Here is a 21,212-nt window from a genome sequence, read left to right as displayed (position 1 = left end):
TAAATAATATCAGACGACACACATTTCCCTGAAGAAAATCTTAAAGATGCCATCAATTTTGACTAATTACTAAATTTTGTCAGCCCGTAACAATTTTAAACTTGCAAATAGTCTTCAAAAATTTAGAAAGATTTAAATAAACAAGTTATCTTAGAGAAAAGGTTACGTGTTTTGTAGGCGGGTTAGGTTTTTAAAAAAAACTGCAATTCCTGACATGAATCATGAGTACATACTGTTTATAACAATGCTTGCTACCCTTTTTAAAATTTAACTCGCCATTAAACATCTCACATTTTATAGAATTTTTGAAACGATTACACAGACTGTGTTCGACAAATAGTTTTCCTAAAACATTTTCTTCCTGTCTTGTTCAAAACACATTTTATATACAGGCTTTCAATCACAACACGTTTTTATAACAAAAGCAGAACTGAAAGTTTAGTCATATAATCGTTTGACACCATATTACATATATTTTTAACCCGCAGCAACAACGGAAGACCTACTCGTGGCTTTGCCACGAGCTTTGCTCTAGTTACATGTATGTTTATTTATGGATTCCACCTCCTTGTAACTTATTTTAAAAATGATATTCTATTCACCAAACTAGCTGAAGAGTCTGATAATTCTTAAAACACTTATGTATATTGTAACAATTTTATTTTCAAAAAAAGTGAAAAAAGTGTTAATTCTATACAAATGTTACGACCGTTAGAAGGATATTTTTTTTAAACTGTAGGACACAAAATAAAAAGAAAGCAAAGATTAGCACTTAGAAAAACATACGCATGCTGCTGTATTCAAGTTGGGATATTGCTTACTTCATGTTTATTACTTTGTAAAGATTGTGTTAAATCTTTTTAAGGCTATATATTACTGTTCATGCATGACTACAGTTCATATTATTATTTTTGTTAATAATATTGATCGTATTTAGCATATTCGCGTTAATTAAATTCAAATATTAACACGTTCAATGTTTTCTTTTTCCATTACTGTTGGTTTTATTTTTTACATTCAGTCATTTATAATTCATTCGATATTGTATGGTTGTATATTCCTGAGTGGTCACGTGGTTACATTTTTCGAGTGAATCTGTCAATGAAAGGATGTGTTATATAATGTTTGTGAGATTGTTGTGTAGAATGGTTTTCTTTTTGGTATGATTGTTGTATAGAACGGTTTTTCTGATTGGTGTAATTGTTGTATAGAATGGTTTTCTGGTTGGTGTGTTTGTTGTATAGAATGGTTTTTCTGGTTGGTGTGATTGTTGTATAGACGGTTTTCTGGTTGGTGTGATTGTTGTATAGAATGGTTTTTCTGGTTGGTGTGATTATTTAGAGAATGGTTTTCTGGTTGGTGTGATTGTTGTATAGAATGGTTTTTCTGGTTGATGTGATTATTGTATAGAATGGTTTTCTGGTTTGGTGTGATTGTTGTATTGAATGGTTTTTCTGGTTGGTGTGATTGTTGTATAGAATGGTTTTTCTGGTTGATGTGATTATTGTATAGAATGGTTTTCTGGTTTGGTGTGATTGTTGTATTGAATGGTTTTTCTGGTTGGTGTAATTGTTGTATAGAACGGTTTTCTGGTTGGTGTAGTTGTTGTATAGAATGGATTTTCTGGTTGATGTGATTATTGTATAGAATGGTTTTCTGGTTGATGTGATTATTGTATAGAATGGTTTTTCTGATTGGTGTAATTGTTGTATAGAATGGGTTTTCTGGTTGGTGTGATTGTTGTATAGACGGTTCTCTGGTTGGTGTGATTGTTGTATAGAATGGTTTTTCTGGTTGATGTGATTATTGTATAGAATGGTTTTCTGGTTTGATGTGATTGTTGTATTGAATGGTTTTTCTGGTTGGTGTAATTGTTGTATAGAACAGTTTTCTGGTTGGTGTAATTGTTGTATAGAACGGTTTTCTCGTTTGTGTAATTGTTGTATAGAATGGATTTTCTGATTGGTGTGATTGTTGTATAGAATGGTTTTTCTGGTTGATGTGTTTGTTGTATAGAATGGTTTTTCTGGTTTGTGTGATCGTTGTATAGAACGGTTTTTCTGGTTGATGTGATTGTTGTATAGAATGGTTTTTCTGGTTGGTGTGATTGTTGTATAGAATGGTTTTTCTGGTTGGTGTGATTGTTGTATAGAACGGTTTTTCAGATTGATGTGATTATTGTATAGAATGGTTTTCTGGTTGGATTGATTGTTGTATAGAATGGTTTGTTTTTTGGTTGGTATAATTGTTGTATAGAATGGGTTTTTTTGGTTGATGTGATTATTGTATAGAACGGTTTTCTGGTTGGTGTAATTGTTGTATAGAATGGTTTTTCTGGTTGATGTGAATATTGTATAGAATGGTTTTCTGGTTGGTGTGATTGTTGTAGAGAATTGTTTCTCTGGTTGATGTGGTTATTGTATAGAATGGTTTTTCTGATTGGTGTAATTGTTGTATAGAATGGGTTTTCTGGTTGGTGTGATTGTTGTATAGACGGTTTTCTGGATGCTGTGATTGTTGTATAGAATGGTTTTTCTGGTTGATGTGATTATTGTATAGAACGGTTTTCTGGTTTGTGTGATTGTTGTATAGAATGGTTTTTCTGGTTGATGTGATTATTGTATAGAATGGTTTTCTGGTTTGGTGTGATTGTTGTATAGAATGGATTTTCTGGTGGATGTAATTATTGTATAGAATGGTTTTGTCGTTGGTGTGATTGTTGTATAGAATTGTTTCTCTGGTTGATGTGTTTGTCGTATAGAATGGTTTTCTGGTTTGTGTGATCGTTGTAAAGAACGGTTTTTCTGGTTGGTGTGATTGTTGTATAGAATTGTTTCTCTGGTTGATGTGATTGTTGTATAGAATAGTTTTCTGGTTGGTGTGATTGTTGTTTAGAATGGTTTTTCTGGTTGGTGTGATTGATTTATCGAATGGCTTTCTGTTTGTTGTGATTGTTGTATAGAACAGTTTTCTGGTTTGTTGTATAGAATGGTTTCTCTGGTTGATGTGATTGTTGTGTAGAATAGTTTTCTGGTTGGTGTGATTGATTTATCGAATGGTTTTTCTGGTTGGTGTAATTGTTGTATAGAACGGTTTTCTGGTTGGTGTAATTGTTGTATAGAATGGTTTTCTGGTTGGTGTGATTGTTGTATAGAATGTTTTTTCTGGTTGGTGTGATTGTTGTATAGAATGGTTTTTCTGATTGGTGTGATTGTTGTATAGAATGGTTTTTCTGGTTGGTGTGATTGTTGTATAGAATGGTTTTCTGGTTGGTGTGATTGATTTATCGAATGGTTTTCTGTTTGTTGTGATTGTTGTATAGAACAGTTTTCTGGTTTGTGTGATTGTTGTATAGAATGGTTTACGTTTTCTGGTTTGTGTGATTAGTGTAAAGAATGGTTTTCTGGTTGGTGTGAGGGAGTGCACATGACAAGCGATTAATATTAAATTTTAGCATGATTTTATAAAAATTATTATCACTGCACCATGCACCCGAGATCAAAAATTAATATAGAGCTTCTAAGCCTATCAACCATGCATTTTGTTATTACTTATAGATCACTAGTGCCTCATTTACCGGGAATAATTTAAATGCGATAACTCCATACACTGGTACAGAACGATTAATTATACAGCGTATTTCAAAAAGGCCATGGAGTTTTATTTGAATCCAAACTAAAGCAGGAAGAAAAATTACAGATCAGCGAGCCTTTGAAATAAATGCCACAATTAATGTATAATTGTCCACAAAGTGAAACGAATTGATTAATAATATTAATATTTGTCTCTTACAGACATCAATAGCAACAGGGGCCTTTGGGGCGGGGGCATAACATTTTTAACATTCAGATAAAATTCTTAGACACAACGCAGCCCCCCTCAAAAGATTTGAATTTTGAGGATTGTTGAAGAACTTTTCCCTTTTCGTCGTCAAGATTATGCAGGCACGTAGCAACGTTTTTGAAAGTGGGGGGGGGGGGGCAGACTCATCCAAAAAATCTTGACAAGCAAAAAAAAAAAAGGAAAAAGGTTTCTTTCAAAATTCTGAAAATCCGCCTGGGGGGGGGGGGGTAGTATACCTTTAACTTCAATTTCACTGATTATTTTAATTTTTTACAGGGTCACATAAATGAAAGTGGGTGGGGAGGGGGTGCAACTCCATGTTAATTCAATTTTTTTGTATGTAAATGTAAGAAAAATCTTTGCGGCGCAAAACAGTGGGTGGGGGGGGGGGCAGGCCACCCTGCCACCCCCACCCCCTCTTTGATGCTACGTGCCTGATTATGCCACTGCTTTTTTTTATCAAAAGAATATTCACCCTCTTTTTTAAATTGTCAACGAACTGTTTGTAAACATATATTTCACCGGATCCATACTGGATATTTCATATTTCTTATCTCGTGAGAAAAAATATTCGTTGTGTATCATTCTATAACGTTCTGATATGCTGTTTTGCTTTTGTTTTGTTTTTAAGTTAATTTTACTTGACAAAACATTTAATGTGTTAAATATGTATGGTCATGTATTGAAGAAAAAAGCTATATAACATTGCTTAAAATGTCCATTTAGATATATGGAAAATCTTTAATTATTTGCATACTTTTTTTAACAGTTTCAAGAAGTTTTCGTCTGTGAAGGGTGAGGGAGGGAGTAGGGAAACATAAGAATAGTATTTGTAGATTTTAAATGTATTTTAAAAATTATCATTGTACAATATAAAGGAATAAGGCATTGCATTTCAATTATAATGTTGGTGTTCGAATGAATTGGTCATCATCTATGAACAACTTATCTATAATACCAATGTACCTGAACGTCACTTCCGGTTAGGATACCGAGAAAGGTTTTGCCTGGGTTTTGGGTGATAAAACCATACTTTGGTATTTGTTTTGCATATCGGAAGGGCCTATTTATACCGAACTTATTTTATAAGTTTTAATGGAGGAACCTTTTCAATTGATTTAGTGCAGTAGAAGTTTGTTGACCTCAGGGCTTTGTTTATGTTTTCGTGGCCAGCACAACATCGTGTGATTCGCAGGTTTGCGTCATGAAGATAATGACAACGAACGATTCTCAGTGACGAACGGTTACTTAATAATGGCTCTACAGCTTGATGAAGAAAGGTGAGTTTGTTTAAACAGATCATAGCTAGTTCTGACAACCATTATAATACATCAACAAGCGCATATAACGTTACAGTAGAAAGGTCACAGGGGCTTGTGTAGAAACTAAAAAACAAGGTAAAGAAAGTAACTTACTTTTTAACTTTATTTTACTACACTGTATACAGACATACAACTTCAAGAGTGGTGAGCTATTCATATAGTATGGCATTGGTAGTCTGATATTTTGGCCTGCTTTGTATGTCTACCAATCAATGGCCCTCATGGAGGATATACATTAAAAACAATAATATGGATGCGATTATAACAAGTAATTGATGAAATATAAAGATTCTACCTATTCATGTTACAAGTCCTGTCAATTGTATGTGCTGTATGTAAAATGATTCATAGATACAGTGAAATGTAATGTGTCCCAAGAAGTAAGATTATTAAATTATGTATTTAGGAAAACCTGCTGGGTGTGTTTCGCTACTGAGGATGATGATAGTAGTACCCCATGGGTCAGGCCGTGTCGGTGTAAGGGAACCACCAAGTGGGTCCATCAACTTTGTCTCCAGAGGTGGATAGACGAGAAACAGAAGGGAAAAAGCACATCCAAAGTGGCCTGTCCTCAGTGCAACACAGAGTACATAATCGTCTTTCCTAAACTCGGTAAATATGTGGAAAATAAAATGAAACATTTTAATAATGAAGTAAATAATGTCTTGAGGAAAAATAGATAGTTTGTTTTGTTGTTTTATTTCATTAGGGCCCACTATCTTTTTTTTAATCGTGTTTTGTTTATGTCTGGAGTACTCTGATTATCAGTCCGGTGTGAATCACATTCATGTGACAATGTTTTCTCTTGAATTAGATATCTTTTCCTCAGTTATCAACAATAAATTTTAATGTATATCAAGAAAGATGCCATAACATTCCATATAGAACCGTCTGAAATGTTTGAAATGATTACATACAATTAAAACTTAGTCTTTATTATTTCAGGCCCATTAGTGTTTGTGATGGACAAAATTGACCGAATAATTTACAAGGTTGCCCCTTTTGTTGCGGGAAGCATCTTGATGGGCTCTGTGTACTGGACCGCCGTTACCTATGGTGCCATCACAGTGATGCAGGTAGGCTGTAGATATCATTGACTAATAGGACTGTGGATATCTTTAAATTTCATTGTTAACCTTAGCTGTAAAAATCATTGACTGATAGGACTGTGGATATCTTTAAATTTCTTCGAGTGATAGGAATGTGGTTTCATATCTGTTAACCTTAGCTGTAAAAATCATTGACTGATAGGACTACGGATATATGTCGAAGTACCTGTTTGTTTTATTTAGCCTGGTCTGGACCTGCAGTTTTTTTTGTACCTTAATACCTGTCTAGGTCACTGTGAAAAAATCACTGTCTGTATCATGTAATCACAATCCCAGTGTTAGATAAACTTGTGAGTTAAAGAAGAATCTGTTTTTGGTCGAGTGCACTTTGAGTGAAAGAGAAAGTGAGGAGTGTTATGATCTAGAGAGATAGTGTGAAGTTTAGTGTGATATAGCGAGTTGATGTTAAGTTTAGTGTGATATAGAAAGTGAATAAGAAAGTGGGTGATATTGGGAGTTAGTAAAAAAAAGTGATATAGAGAGTTAGTGCTAGGGCAGCAGTCTGTATGTGAGATATAGGACTTGTCTCTGTAGAACAAATAGGACAGCTGTCTGTATGTGAGATATAGGACTTGTCTCTGTAGAACAGATAGACAGCTGTCTTTATGTGAGATATAGGACTTGTCTCTGTAGAACAGATAGACAGCTGTCTTTATGTGAGATATAGGACTTGTCTCTGTAGAACAGATAGACAGCTGTCTTTATGTGAGATATAGAACTTTTCTCTGTAGAAGAGATAGGCAGCTGTCTGTATGTGAGATATAGGACTTGTCTCTGTAGAACAGATAGGACGGCTGTCTGTATTTGAGATAGGACTTGTCTCTGTAGAACAGATAGGACAGCTTTCTGTATGTGAGATATAGGACTTGTCTCTGTAGAACAGATAGACAGCTGTCTTTATGTGAGATGTAGGACTTTTCTCTGTAGAAGAGATAGACAGCTGTTCGATGTGAGATATTGGAATTGTCTCTGTAGAACAGATAAGACAGCTGTCTGTATGTGAGATATAGGTCTTTTCTCTGTAGAAGAGATAGGACAGCTGTATGTATGTGAGATATAGGTCTTTTCTCTGTAGAAGAGATAGACAGCTGTTCGATGTGAGATATAGGACTTGTCTCTATAGATGAGATTAGACATGTATCTGTATTTGAGATGTAGAACTTATCTCTGAAGATGAGATTAGACATGTATCTATAAAATATAACTCTTATCTCTATGTATGAGATAGGACAGCATGTATATGAGATATAAGACTTATGTCTATAGATGAGATAGGGCAGCTGTCTATATATGAGATTTATAACTAATTGAGCTTTGAATGAAATTGGAAAGCTGCTTGTATATGAGATATAGGACTTATATCTTTGGATGAAATAAGAAAGCTGTATGTGAGATAAGGGACATATCTATGGATGAGATAGGGCAGCTGTCTCTATGTGAGATATAGAATATAACTCTATGGATAAGATAGCGCATATGTGAGATACAGGACTTATCTTCAAAGAGGATATATATATTATTATCTATGGGTGAGATATAGGAATTATCTGTAAAGAGGAGATATATGGCATCTGTATCTGAGATGTAGGACTTATCTGTAAAGAGGAAATATATGGCATCTGTGTGTGAGATATAGGACTTATCTGTAAAGAGGAGATATATTGTCATCTGTCTGTGAGATATAGGACTTATCTGTAAAGAGGAGATATATGACATCTGTCTGTGGGATGTAGGACTTATCTGTTAAGAGGAGATATATTGTCATCTGTCTGTGAGGTGTAGGACTTATCTGTAAAGAGGAGATATATGGCATCTGTCTGTGAGATGTAGTACTAATCTGTAAAGAGGAGATATATGGCATCTGTATGTGAGATGTAGGACTTATCTGTAAAGAGGAAATATATGGCATCTGTATGTGAGATGTAGGACTTATCTGTAAAGAGGAGATATATGGCATCTGTCTGTGAGATGTAGTACTAATCTGTAAAGAGGAGATATATGGCATCTGTATGTGAGATGTAGGACTTATCTGTAAAGAGGAAATATATGGCATCTGTATGTGAAATGTAGGACTTATCTGTAGAGAGGATATATATTGTTATCTATTTGTGAGATATAGGACTTAGCTGTAAAGAGGAGATATATTATCATCTGTCTGTAAGTTATAGGACTTATCTGTAAAGAGGAGATATATTGTCATCTGTCTGTGAGATATAGGAATTATCTGTAAAGAGGAGATATATTGTTATCTGTTTGTGGGATGTAGGACTTATCTGTAAAGAGGAGATATATTGTCATCTGTCTGTGAGATATAGGACTTATCTGTAAAGAGGAGATATATTGTTATCTGTTTGTGGGATGTATGACTTATCTGTAAAGAGGAGATATATTGGCATCTGTATGTGAGATGTAGGATTGATCTGTAAAGAGGAATTATATGGCATCTGTGTGTGAGATATAGGACTTATCTGTAAAGAGGAAATATATGGCATCTGTGTGTGAGATATTGGACTTATCTGTAAAGAGGAAATATATGGCATCTGTGTGTGAGATATAGGACTTATCTTCAAAGTCAATCAAAGAGGAGATATATATTGTCATCTGTCTGTGAGGTGTAGGACTTATCTGTAAAGAGGAGATATATGGCATCTGTCTGTGAGATGTAGTACTAATCTGTAAAGAGGAGATATATGGCATCTGTATGTGAGATGTAGGACTTATCTGTAAAGAGGAAATATATGGCATCTGTATGTGAAATGTAGGACTTATCTGTAGAGAGGATATATATTGTTATCTATTTGTGAGATATAGGACTTAGCTGTAAAGAGGAGATATATTATCATCTGTCTGTAAGTTATAGGACTTATCTGTAAAGAGGAGATATATTGTCATCTGTCTGTGAGATATAGGAATTATCTGTAAAGAGGAGATATATTGTTATCTGTTTGTGGGATGTAGGACTTATCTGTAAAGAGGAGATATATTGTCATCTGTCTGTGAGATATAGGACTTATCTGTAAAGAGGAGATATATTGTTATCTGTTTGTGGGATGTAGGACTTATCTGTAAAGAGGAGATATATTGGCATCTGTATGTGAGATGTAGGATTGATCTGTACAGAGGAATTATATGGCATCTGTGTGTGAGATATAGGACTTATCTGTAAAGAGGAAATATATGGCATCTGTGTGTGAGATATTGGACTTATCTGTAAAGAGGAAATATATGGCATCTGTGTGTGAGATATAGGACTTATCTTCAAAGTCAATCAAAGAGGAGATATATATTGTCATCTGTCTGTGAGATATAGGACTTATCTGTAAAGAGGAGATATATGGCATCTGTCTGTGAGAAGTGATACTTGATATGAAAATCAGGGACTTGATTTTTTTGTACAATTTGGGAGAGAATTGTCTTTGTTTTAGATATCATATTAAACATTGTACCTACTGTTTTCAAATCCGAACTTATTATTGTTGAAATAGCATTAATTGATAAATATTGCCAAAATATTTGGAAATTGAACTGGAATATAGAGCTGAACATTGTAATTGCCAAGACATGAGCTTCAGCTTCACTTTTGAAAATGGGGGATCCACATTTTGAGATTTGAAATGTATAAGTTTCAAACATCACTTAAAATTTTGGCTACAATATTTTATACACAGCAATAGATTAGCATTGGTTAAAATATATATCATTGATTAAGAAAGCTGCGAAAGAAGAGCAGCACTATGCAGCTGCTCTAATCTTGGAGCACCCCGGTACAGCAGTCATTAAAATTATGGCAAGTTTGATGAGGTCAAAGGTCATAGTGAATTCATCCATCATAACTACTGAATATAGATTCAGGATTTGTAATAGTGTAAAGTACATCAACCAATCTTTGTTTGCCAGCAGCCACCTGTGTGACATGAAATTTACACATTACGTAATCTGCTGAATTTCTGAAATGTCAACAGGATGAAATACACAAACAGAAGATAAAAATAGCCATGTCCTGTTAGCATCAACCATGCCTGGCCAGATATGTATAAAATCCATAATAAACACCAGAGTTCAAATTTATGGTACAAAACATGCATACCAGTAAGTACCATAAATCCCAAAGATAAAAATTGATTCATTTGATTCTGACATTTTGCATGCATACAGGAATTTTGATCACACATATGGGCATTTGACTTGTTGCGAGCAGTGGAAAGATTTATGGCTGTTATGTGTCTTAATCAGCTCTGTAGAAATCTTCGGGGTGTTGTGTCCTCAATGCACCCACACCATCTGATATGCGTTCATGAAATGTCCCAATCCACAGCTAAATGGGCATCCATGAAATGTCCGAATCCATGGCTAAATGGCTGCCACTATAAATCTAGCCTTCATCTCTGAGAGGACACCATCAAGGGACAGACTGTGTGAACGTTTTATATCTACAGGTCCCACTGCTTTTGATTCCTCAATTCATATCATGAAGCTATTCATCATGTTCATGATATAAAGTTCTCTGCATGTATTTCCAAAAAATGTATACACTGCCAGTGTCATATATAGCAGTATACATTTACTTTATAAACCATTGCGTTTCTGGCTCTATCTACAGACATTGTGAGATAAAGTTTTTAATACTGTGATCAATATCTGAATCAGTTCTTCCTTAGTTGGTCTCAGCTTTGTACTAGCAGGCTATTGTCTTTAAAAAAAGACAACTCTTTAGATATAAATAGTCACAAAGGATTTGACAGTGCATTCAAATGAAAAGAAACCAATGTCTTACTCTGGAAGATTTTGCTGATATTGACAATTTACATTTTATGAGTCTTTAAAGTCAGTTGATGTAGAGGAAATAAATATTCACCAGCCACAACAGAATATTGACCAATCAGACGACAGATTCTTTGTTGTTTGAGATTCAACAGAAATTAAATTGGGATTGGTAAACTGGGTACGGTCAGATACTGAATGGCAGGAAAATGAAACTTGCAGAATAAATATTCTCTTTTATGGAAAAAAGTAAATCTGCAAATTCTTCTGCATGTAGAAGTAAATAATTCTAGATAGAGATATGCTTGTTGATGTAAAAAAAGTAAACATATCCAGTAATTTAATTAAGAAGATTTGATGCTGGAACCTTTTAGATTAATTAAGTCCTCATATTCTAATGACCACACAGTCTCCATTAAAGAAGTTGTTATAGCATGCTTTTATTTCTCTCAAGCCATATCAATGGCACATGAGGTTCAAGACAAAAATATTTACAAATGTATAAAGTCAAGTCCAATTAAGTGCATGTATAGATCTCATCCGAACACCTTACAATCTACAACAAAACGCAAGTGGAAATCAAGCCACTATTTATAATTAATTAAAAATTAATTTTAGTCTAGTTCATCAATAAATTAACGTAATGGGGTTTTTTATATTTTTTTTTTATCAGAGAAACACTAATAGACACTTATATTGTGAATTTACCCAACATTTTCATACAAATTACATATTCTTTTTTAAAAATCATAAAAATGAGATTTTTGCAAATTTGAACAGCAGAGATGAACAGCTGCATGGTAAAAGTCAGGATCTTTACTACTGAGATTTTAACCTGCTTTACATTACAAAGAACAAATAGTCCATGTGGAAAATATTGCTCATTTCATAAAGCACCATTCATTTTCTTTTGAAACATGACATGCTTGATTATAAAAAAGGAAAATTAAAGTTATGTAGCAGAATAATTGATTTGACACTTTGGTTTGAATTGTCAGGTTCTAGGACACAAGGAGGGGCTAAATGTGATGGAAGGGGTGGACCCGATCTTCCTGCTGATCTGTCTGCCCTCCATTCCTGTGGTGCTGATGCTGGGCAAGATGTGCCGCTGGGAAGACTACCTCCTCCGTCTGTGGAGAAAACACGCTGCCAAACTACCATTCCTCCAACACTTCCTCTCTACTGGTAAGTGGTAACTAGTAACAAACTACCATTCCTCCAATATATCCTCTCTATTGATAAGTGGTAGCTTGTTACAAACTACCATTCCTCAAACACATCCTCTCTACTGGTAAGTGGTAGCTTGTTACAAACTACCATTCCACCAACATATCCTCTCTACTGGTAAGTGGTAGCTTGTTACAAACTACCATTCCTCAAACACATCCTCTCTTCTGGTAAGTGGTAGCTTGTTACAAACTACCATTCCACCAACATATCCTCTCTACTGGTAAGTGGTGGTTTGTAACAAACTACCATTCCTCCAATATATCCTCTCTGCTGGTAAGTGGTAGCTTGTAACAAACTACCATTCCTCCAACATATTCTCTCTACTGGTAAGTGGTGGCTTGTAACAAACTACCATTCCTCCAGCACCTCCTCTTTACTGGTAAGTGGTGGCTTGTTACAAACTACCATTCCTCCAACACATTCTCTCGTGGTAAATGGTAACACGTTACAAAAACTACCATTCCTCCAACACATTCTCTCGTGGTAAATGGTAACATGTTACAAAAACTACCATTCCTCCAACATACCATCTCTACTGGTAAGTGTTGGCTTGTTACAAACTACCATTCCTCCAACATATCCTATCTACTAGTAAGTGGTAGCTTGTTACAAACTACCATTCCTCCAACATATCCTATCTACTGGTAAGTGGTAGCTTGTTACAAACTACCATTCCTCCAACATATCCTATCTACTAGTAAGTGGTAGCTTGTTACAAACTACCATTCCTCCAACATATCCTATCTACTGGTAAGTGGTGGTTTGTAACAAACTACCATTCCTCCAGCACCTCCTCTCTACTGGTAAGTGGTAGCTTGTAACAAACTACCATTCCTCCAACATATTCTCTCTACTGGTAAGTGGTGGCTTGTAACAAACTACCATTCCTCCAGCACCTCCTCTTTACTGGTAAGTGGTGGCTTGTTACAAACTACCATTCCTCCAACACATTCTCTCGTGGTAAATGGTAACATGTTACAAAAACTACCATTCCTCCAACACATTCTCTCGTGGTAAATGGTAACATGTTACAAAAACTACCATTCCTCCAACATACCATCTCTACTGGTAAGTGTTGGCTTGTTACAAACTACCATTCCTCCAACATATCCTATCTACTGGTAAGTGGTAGCTTGTTACAAACTACCATTCCTCCAACATATCCTATCTACTGGTAAGTGGTAGCTTGTTACAAACTACCATTCCTCCAACATATCCTATCTACTAGTAAGTGGTAGCTTGTTACAAACTACCATCCCTCCAACATATCCTATCTACTGGTAAGTGGTAGCTTGTTACAAACTACCATTCCTCCAACATATCCTATCTACTGGAAAGTGGTAGCTTGTTACAAACTACCATTCCTCCAACATATCCTATCTACTGGTAAGTGGTAGCTTGTTACAAATACCATTCCTCCAACATATCCTATCTACTGGTAAGTGGTAGCTTGTTACAAACTACCATTCCTCCAACATATCCTATCTACTGGTAAGTGGTAGCTTGTTACAAACTACCATTCCTCAAACATATCCTATCTACTAGTAAGTGGTAGCTTGTTACAAACTACCATCCCTCCAACATATCCTATCTACTGGTAAGTGGTAGCTTGTTACAAACTACCATTCCTCCAACATATCCTATCTACTGGAAAGTGGTAGCTTGTTACAAACTACCATTCCTCAAACATATCCTATCTACTGGTAAGTGGTAGCTTGTTACAAACTACCATCCCTGCAACATATCCTATCTGCTGGTTTATTTCACTGTTTTGCGTAGTGTCTTATTTATACAGTTCAATGAAATTTGACCCATCCAAACACAGACACGTTTGCAACGTTAGGCACTGGTACATGTATTTACAATATGTTTACAAAGCATTGTCTGCTTTAATTGAACATTGATAATCATTTTCAGTGAATTCTAAAAATGTGGTATTTTGAAAAAAAAATTAAATTGAATTGATTCAAGTAAACTCTAAATCCTCCCCTTCAAAAAAAAAAAGAACATGAAATCAAGTGAAATGATTGGTTTATGAAGCAAGAAATACACCTATAAATATCCTCATTATGTAGGTGTACTTGCTATAGTACATGTAACTATAGAGTTATTCTGTATTATAAGGTGCTGATAAACGATCTGGTTGTCCTGGGAGCATACTTATTGATGTATCACCAGAATTCAGATGCTGTTTTAGGGATATCGTGTGGAGGGAAGCTATAAACACCAATGGCAGTTTGACACTTGTTAATTCTGTTTCCCTCTTCACTAGGGAAATTAGAAAGTCTGTGAAAAGACTTGTTTGAATGGTAATTACACATGTAGGAAAACTAGCTGTAGAAATTGATTTGAGAGTATTACTGCACTCCCTGAAGATCTCCACAGGGAGAGTTTTCCGACTGTTTGCAGACAATCCTAGAAGTGTATGAATGCTTCTTGAAGAAGATTCTCCCAAGAGTGCCTCATCTTAAACAGAAATCCTTATTTGAATTGAAATTTTAGCATACCTTACAACACAAAATTTAACAGATATCCCTTTTAACTTAAGGTTGGACACCGAGATATATCAAAATGTAGGAAAACACTTCATATTCAAAATAAATCTTAAATTGTCCAAGATATTGTCTAAAATGCATTTTTAAAATTCTTAGAATGGTAAGAAGTTTAAAACCCTTTTGAGCTTAATTGTTAGACAGCTAAAGTCTGGACAGTTATAATTACCGGGTGATATTGTTTATTTTGAAAGAAAGTATTTCACAAAATGTCAGGGTTACATACTTCCTTAAGAAATTTAAACCGAGTTGTAACAGAACTAGCCCCCTTATCATAGGGTAAACACACCCAAACTTGCTCAAGTAAAGTCACATTCACCGACACACACACTAAGTCACTCTCACAGACACACACACTAAGTCACTCTCACAGACACACACACACACTGGGTGCTCAATAACAGTAGGGATTGTTTAATGGACAAGCAGAGGATCGATTTGGAGATGTCCCCAGAGAGGGGGGAAGTCAATACATTTACTTATCCAGCAATTAACACAGGCCAGCTTTATCAAAATCCTTCAGGGCAACGGCCAGCCACTGGAGCACACCTCCCTCTCTCATTGGTCCCTCGGTGTGTAGGCTATATTGTGATATGGGGATATTGATTTTATGGGGTGCAGCTCCATTGTCAAGGTCACTTCCTGCCACCTTCAGCTCCACCGCTGGCTCTAGATAAATCATGATCAAATCCAGAATAGCACGATGGGAAGCATGATTGGTATTTGTATAATATACTTTTATATGATATAATATACTGTAAAATTTTGTAATAATGAAGTCTATGTTGATGCCTATATAGAAGCTTCCAGGATTCATCCTTTTTAGATGAAAAGTGAATGTCATCTTGTTGAATACAGCTGTATGAACATGGTACAGGAGCACCTGTTTGTGCTATTGTGCTGCAGTGCTTAGAGTGGTAAGCACACAAAGACGGGAGATAAATTTTGTGCCACAGCAGGGCTCCCCTCAGAGCTCAGGCATTGCTGAAAAAACTAAGGACATAATTAGAATACAGTGCAGCCTCAGTGAAACAATAGAAAACATGCTAAGATCATCAGAAATCAGGCTGCTTATCCTGTGATGAAACAATAGAAACCATGTCTAAATTATCACAGAACAGGCTGCTTTTCCTCTTTGTTGTGGTATTTTGGGAAGGAATTTTAATTCTGTGAAGATTTTCCTTGTTTTTGGAAATAGAGGGTATGGCGCTCCAAACTAGAGCACCGTTACATGATGTAAATCTCTCAGATTAGAAATAGATGAGGAAGGTTATTGAGTGCAGTCAGATGTCCTTGAGAGCAGAGCAATATAAAGAACAATGTCCTTGAGAGCAGAGCAATATAAAGAACAATGTCCTTGAGATCAGAGCAATATAAAGAACAAATTGCCCTGATTAACGACTATCACCAGAGATCACCTCATTGCTGCATTAGAACAGGGATTGTATTTTCTTTGATGTCAGTAATGAAATACAAAAGATCGGCAAGTTTAATTAATCAAGAATATGATCAGGGTTTATATAGACACTTGAGGTAGCTCATTTCAGAGTTAATTCCTGTCACAACCAAAGGCTGGTAGTATAACCATATAGGCTTTAGATTATTGGTACAAAACTGAGTCCTACATGTGGTAACTGATTACAGACTATCACTGGCAACCATTGTAACAGTCAAATTTATAACGTGCGCTGAACTAGAAATCTAAAATTAGCCCAAAAACTTTCCCCAATTCTAAATATAGCGACACTAACAAAAGACACCAGTCGAAACAATTAACGTTTACACATTTAATAGATTACATATATATCAAAACACACAAACGATAAACAAATACAGAATCAATTAATCTAAACAAAGTTTCACAGATGCTCAGCTGATTGAATGGCGACAGGACGGTGCAGTTTTACGGGACGGTACGCGCACACGGGCGAATCACAGTTCACAGGAAGATCACAGTTAACAGACGGATCACAGTTCACAGAAAGTAAAAGACGGTCCAACAGTCACAGTTACATATAGATCCCGCACGCCATGGCTGAATTACCGAAGATTCCTCAATGTCTTTCCTCTCTGATCCCTGGCGTCTCTCTAACCTCGCAGACGACACTACACATCCTGTCGCACGCTATGATGTCACACATAAACATATTAAATACAAAACAGCTGATTATTATAACAAATTCTCTCTGTGTTGGCTAATAAGACTGTAAACTAAAGGAGGTGATCATTGCATAAAAAAATACATAACCTGTCTCAGCAGAATAATTTTGTTTCTGCAGTGATCATGCATTTTCTTAATAGCTCCTATTAGAATGAATTTAATTGTTCAAATATTTCTCTTTGAATTTCTCCCTAAGTGTTTCCATTAAATAATAAGTACAGAGAAAAATTGAATCCATGCATGTCTAGATTGGTTTGATTGACATGTTCTAATTCAATATATATGTACCAGTACTGACAGGGCACTAGTGTCATGTCAAAATGTAGGACAGGTCCAAACTACTCTTCCTTGTAGTGACATGAAGCTGTAATTGATTTGTTGTTTTGATTATGTGTGGCCATTACTATGATTCAGGAGGACTACTCGTGAGACTTGTTGTTACAATATTTTTGTTGTCGTTTCAGTTTGCGGCAGGAACCTGCGTGTTCCCACGGAGACCCAGCCAGACCTCTCTGACATGCTGACTGCCACGCGGCTCTTTTGTGGCGCCCTCATCATGCCCACCATCGCCACAGTCATGGGCAAAATCATGTTTGGATCGGTGCACTCCAATTTCCAACGAACACTTCTGGTAATTATTTTTAGTGAACAATAAATTGCCTACAGGTATTCTGTGTTTTTATAAAAATTTAATCAGGTAAAACATTTGTGTAAGACTCATCTTAAAAATAAGGGAATGTAAATTAGAGTCTTGTTTCTCAAAAAATACACCTACAAGTACCTTACTTTATAAATTATAATGTTCTAAACCAAACCTCCGTTAATACCAAGTACCGTAACTCCTGACGATCTGCTTTTAGTACTTTACAATGAAATTAAGGTAAAGAAAAAAATCTTGTTAAAGGTTGGCTTGGAAAATCAGAGTCATAACTTGTAGATTGAGACCTGTCGGTGTGCCTTGGTGTCTGTTTTACATCTAACAATGTCAATTAACGGACTGATTTGTTTGTTAGGGTGGTGTGGCCTTCACAATACTGAAAGGAGCACTCAAGATCTACTTCAAGCAACAGCAATACCTGAATCAGGCTAATCGGGTCATCAAAGACTACCCTACAGAGGAGACTGGCCCAACCTCATCAAATCGGGTCATCAAAGACTACCCCTCAGAAGAGCCCCGCCTGTCATCATCATCCGTGTAAGGGGCCGTGAGGAACTTATACGAGCTCCACTCACCACTGAGACAAATCACCCAGGCCCAACATATTCAGAAAGTTTGCCAAATGTATTTATAAAACTAGCCCATGGTGATTACCTAAGTATAAATCTGACATATTTTGTGAAGTGTATGTTTTAAGCCAGCTTCGTCTGTTGGTGCTGTGCTGTGTAATGCTGTGGATCATAATATATAGCTGTACCGGTACATATCAAGCTATATATGAATGGAATTAATATTTACCATACAGTCATTGCAGTTATTCTTGTTTTTGAGGAGACACCTTAGACAGTGGTGTCTTCAGGACTTACCTGACACTAACGGTGTGGTACCTGACCAGACAACTAGTAACTGTCGTCACCTCAGCATCTGCTCCCATGTTGTGATCTCATAAGCTGTTCCATTGTGTGATATTTCCCCCTCATTCCCAGTCATTTATATTTGTTAACGAAGTATGTACATGTATTGGCTGGACATTTAGTTGTATGCAGTACTTGAGTGACTATTATTGTTGGCATGATATATAAACACTACTTACATGGTAAAGTGACTTAATGTGGCTTGGGTATTTTCTCTTTTTCAGTACCATCTACAAATCTGTCTGTAAATGAAATGATGTATAATCAGTCTGTTATGTATAATGTTACAACATCTCATGATTTCAGGTAACCTCATATGTCTTTATATTTTTCTGAGTACTAATCAGTGATCTAAATACAAAGCTTTGCCGATTCTGTTGAAACAGAACCTTCACATTGAGTGTTGATGTGTCTGCAGTTCTTACATCTTGTGATGTTGACTTGCTCTCTCTCAGTGATAGTATTAGACTGATTTTTTGAGGAGAGAGCTCACAGGTTAAGCAATAAAAGGATCACAGAGAAACATCATGAATTCTATGAATTCAGGATTCAAACATTTACACCCATAAACTGAAAATAAAACAAGTTTTTTTTATCTGTTAGCAGCTGTTGGTTGGCTTCAAGAGTTTATTTAACTTGATTTGTGTTTTCTGTGACTATAATGAAGTATTTTAGAGGTCTATACTAGATTGTAGATCTTTAATTTGAAAAAAAAGAGTATTTTGCATGCTGAAATTCAATACTAGTGTTTCTTGTTTATGAATATAAATTTGATTGAATAAAATATTTAAGTATGTAAAAGGACAGAGTAGTTTGTTTTGTCATTGATAATATATAATTTTAATACATGTTCATTTTATAATTATACTGCTGTTAAAGGTGATTTATCTTTCACAAATTTAACAAGGCCGAGTACAGAACGAGTACGCACGCTTTCACGCAGCGTTTCTTTTGTATTGTGACGTCATCTTTTTGCTTTGTTGACGCCATGGTATGATAGTTTCAACTGCAGATATTCAGCAAAATTTGTTGAAAATAGCTCGTTTGATGCGTAAAATTGATATCATATTGTGGAATAAACATAAATGTCTCAAAGTATAAGCTATATTTGGGCTCGGATTGAAAATGTGAAGAGGGTTCAGCAAGTCTAGCCCTCTGCCACGTTTTCTTAACCCACCTAAATAAAGCTTAATTCATATATTTCAAAACAGTAACCATGTATTTTATATTAATGACCTTAACTATGTGATGTTATATATTTATTTATTACTAAAATATGTCTAAATGTTTTAATAATACTATAAAGTTCACCATTTTCGTCTTTTTCAAATAAAAAATAGCCATTATCTGACAAACTGGGAAATTGGGCATACAAAAAACAACTTTGATAAGACCCCTGGAATAAACCAGGAGGTAAAAGGTTTTTTTTATTTGACCATTTGATGCCTTTTAGCAATATCTTTAATATGTAGAACCGAAAAAGAAATCCCTAGGGCAGAAGTTTAAGAAAATTGTAAAAAATGAGCAAAATTGATACATTTCAAGCAAAATCCCATAGGGTCCTATGTTAAAAATTTACAAACTTTGAGATGCCCCCTTTAACAAACGGTGTGGTAAATGTCTAATTTTTTGTCCCCCGCCGCAACACGGTGCGGGGACATAGAAATGCCGGGCGTCCGTCCGTGTGTGCGTGCGTCCGTCCGTCACACTTTTTTGTAAGCGCTCTCATACCTACAAATTTTGACGGATTTTCATTAAATTTATACCAAATGTTTATACTACTATTACCTTGGTCAAGTTCGAAAATCAGCATTGGTCGATACTTTTTGTTGGAGTTATGGGACTTTGACCACAATAACGACTCCTTTTTATAAAAAAATTGACCTTGTAAGCGCTCTCATACCTACAAATTTTGACGGATTTTCATTAAATTTATACCAAATGTTTATACTACTATTACCTTGGTCAAGTTCGAAAATCAGCTTTGGTCGATACTTTTTGTTGGAGTTATGGGACTTTGTGACCTTGTAAGCGCTCTCATGCCTACAAATTTTGACGGATTTTTATTTAATTTATTCCAAATGTTTATACCGCTAATACTTTGGTCAAGTTCTTTTAGATTGTAGTATTTTGGATATATTTGCGACAGGAAAAATAGAAAAAAAAATGGGTAGTGGGGGTAAAAAAATGTTCCTCCCAACCTCCCCACACATTTCATTCTGGAACAGCCCTGAATGTTTGAAAATATTCCAATATACAGTATACTAGTATACTGCTTGACCGGTGGGGGACCCTGGAATTCTATTCTTGTTTATCCTGCAACATAATTTTACAATTTATGTCTCAAACATTTTTTGGCAAATTTTGTTAAAAATCTGCAGATGAAACCATGACGTAAATAAAGCAAGAAAGATGACGTCACATTGCATTTGAGTGTTAGATAAATGCACAAGGCTATACATGTATTAAGGCACTGACCAAATATTGCTTTCATGTATTTGGTTACAGTCAATGCAAGGGGGAGTTGCAGGATAAATACATGTTCTAGTCTTAACAACAATGATTGGTTAATATTTCTGTTACATCCTTTCAATGTATATTTGGCATTTATAGTATGCATTATAGGCCCTATTGTACTTCAACTAAAAAGACTGGGTCTCCA

At 35.5% G+C, this 21,212-nt stretch overlaps 1 protein-coding gene across 1 annotated transcript; it reads left to right on the top strand.

Moving 5' to 3' along the window:
* The first annotated feature begins 4,806 nt into the window (after positions 1–4,806).
* Positions 4,807–19,354, top strand: LOC128169056 (E3 ubiquitin-protein ligase MARCHF5-like). Its single transcript, XM_052835220.1, has 6 exons — positions 4,807–5,123; positions 5,572–5,777; positions 6,111–6,241; positions 12,034–12,220; positions 17,443–17,609; positions 17,992–19,354. The coding sequence occupies exons 1-6, from the start codon at positions 5,098–5,100 to the stop codon at positions 18,175–18,177; spliced, it is 903 nt and encodes a 300-aa protein (XP_052691180.1). The 5' UTR covers positions 4,807–5,097; the 3' UTR covers positions 18,178–19,354.
* Positions 19,355–21,212: the final 1,858 nt, after the last annotated feature.

This window comes from Crassostrea angulata, unplaced genomic scaffold (assembly GCF_025612915.1).
Source record: "Crassostrea angulata isolate pt1a10 unplaced genomic scaffold, ASM2561291v2 HiC_scaffold_92, whole genome shotgun sequence".
Lineage (NCBI taxonomy): Eukaryota > Metazoa > Mollusca > Bivalvia > Ostreida > Ostreidae > Magallana > Magallana angulata.
The sequence above is the reverse complement of the archived record's forward strand: the minus strand, read 5'-3'. Positions and strand labels throughout refer to the sequence as shown.

What these genes read in the sequence shown, in the direction of transcription:
- LOC128169056 (XM_052835220.1), top strand. Translation starts at nt 5,098, where the DNA reads ATGGCTCTACAGCTTGATGAAGAAAG. An exon ending in CTACAGCTTGATGAAGAAAG is followed by an intron (nt 5,124 to 5,571) that starts GTGAGTTTGTTT and finishes TTATGTATTTAG; the next exon opens with GAAAACCTGCTGGGTGTGTT. An exon ending in GTGCCATCACAGTGATGCAG is followed by an intron (nt 6,242 to 12,033) that starts GTAGGCTGTAGA and finishes TTGAATTGTCAG; the next exon opens with GTTCTAGGACACAAGGAGGG.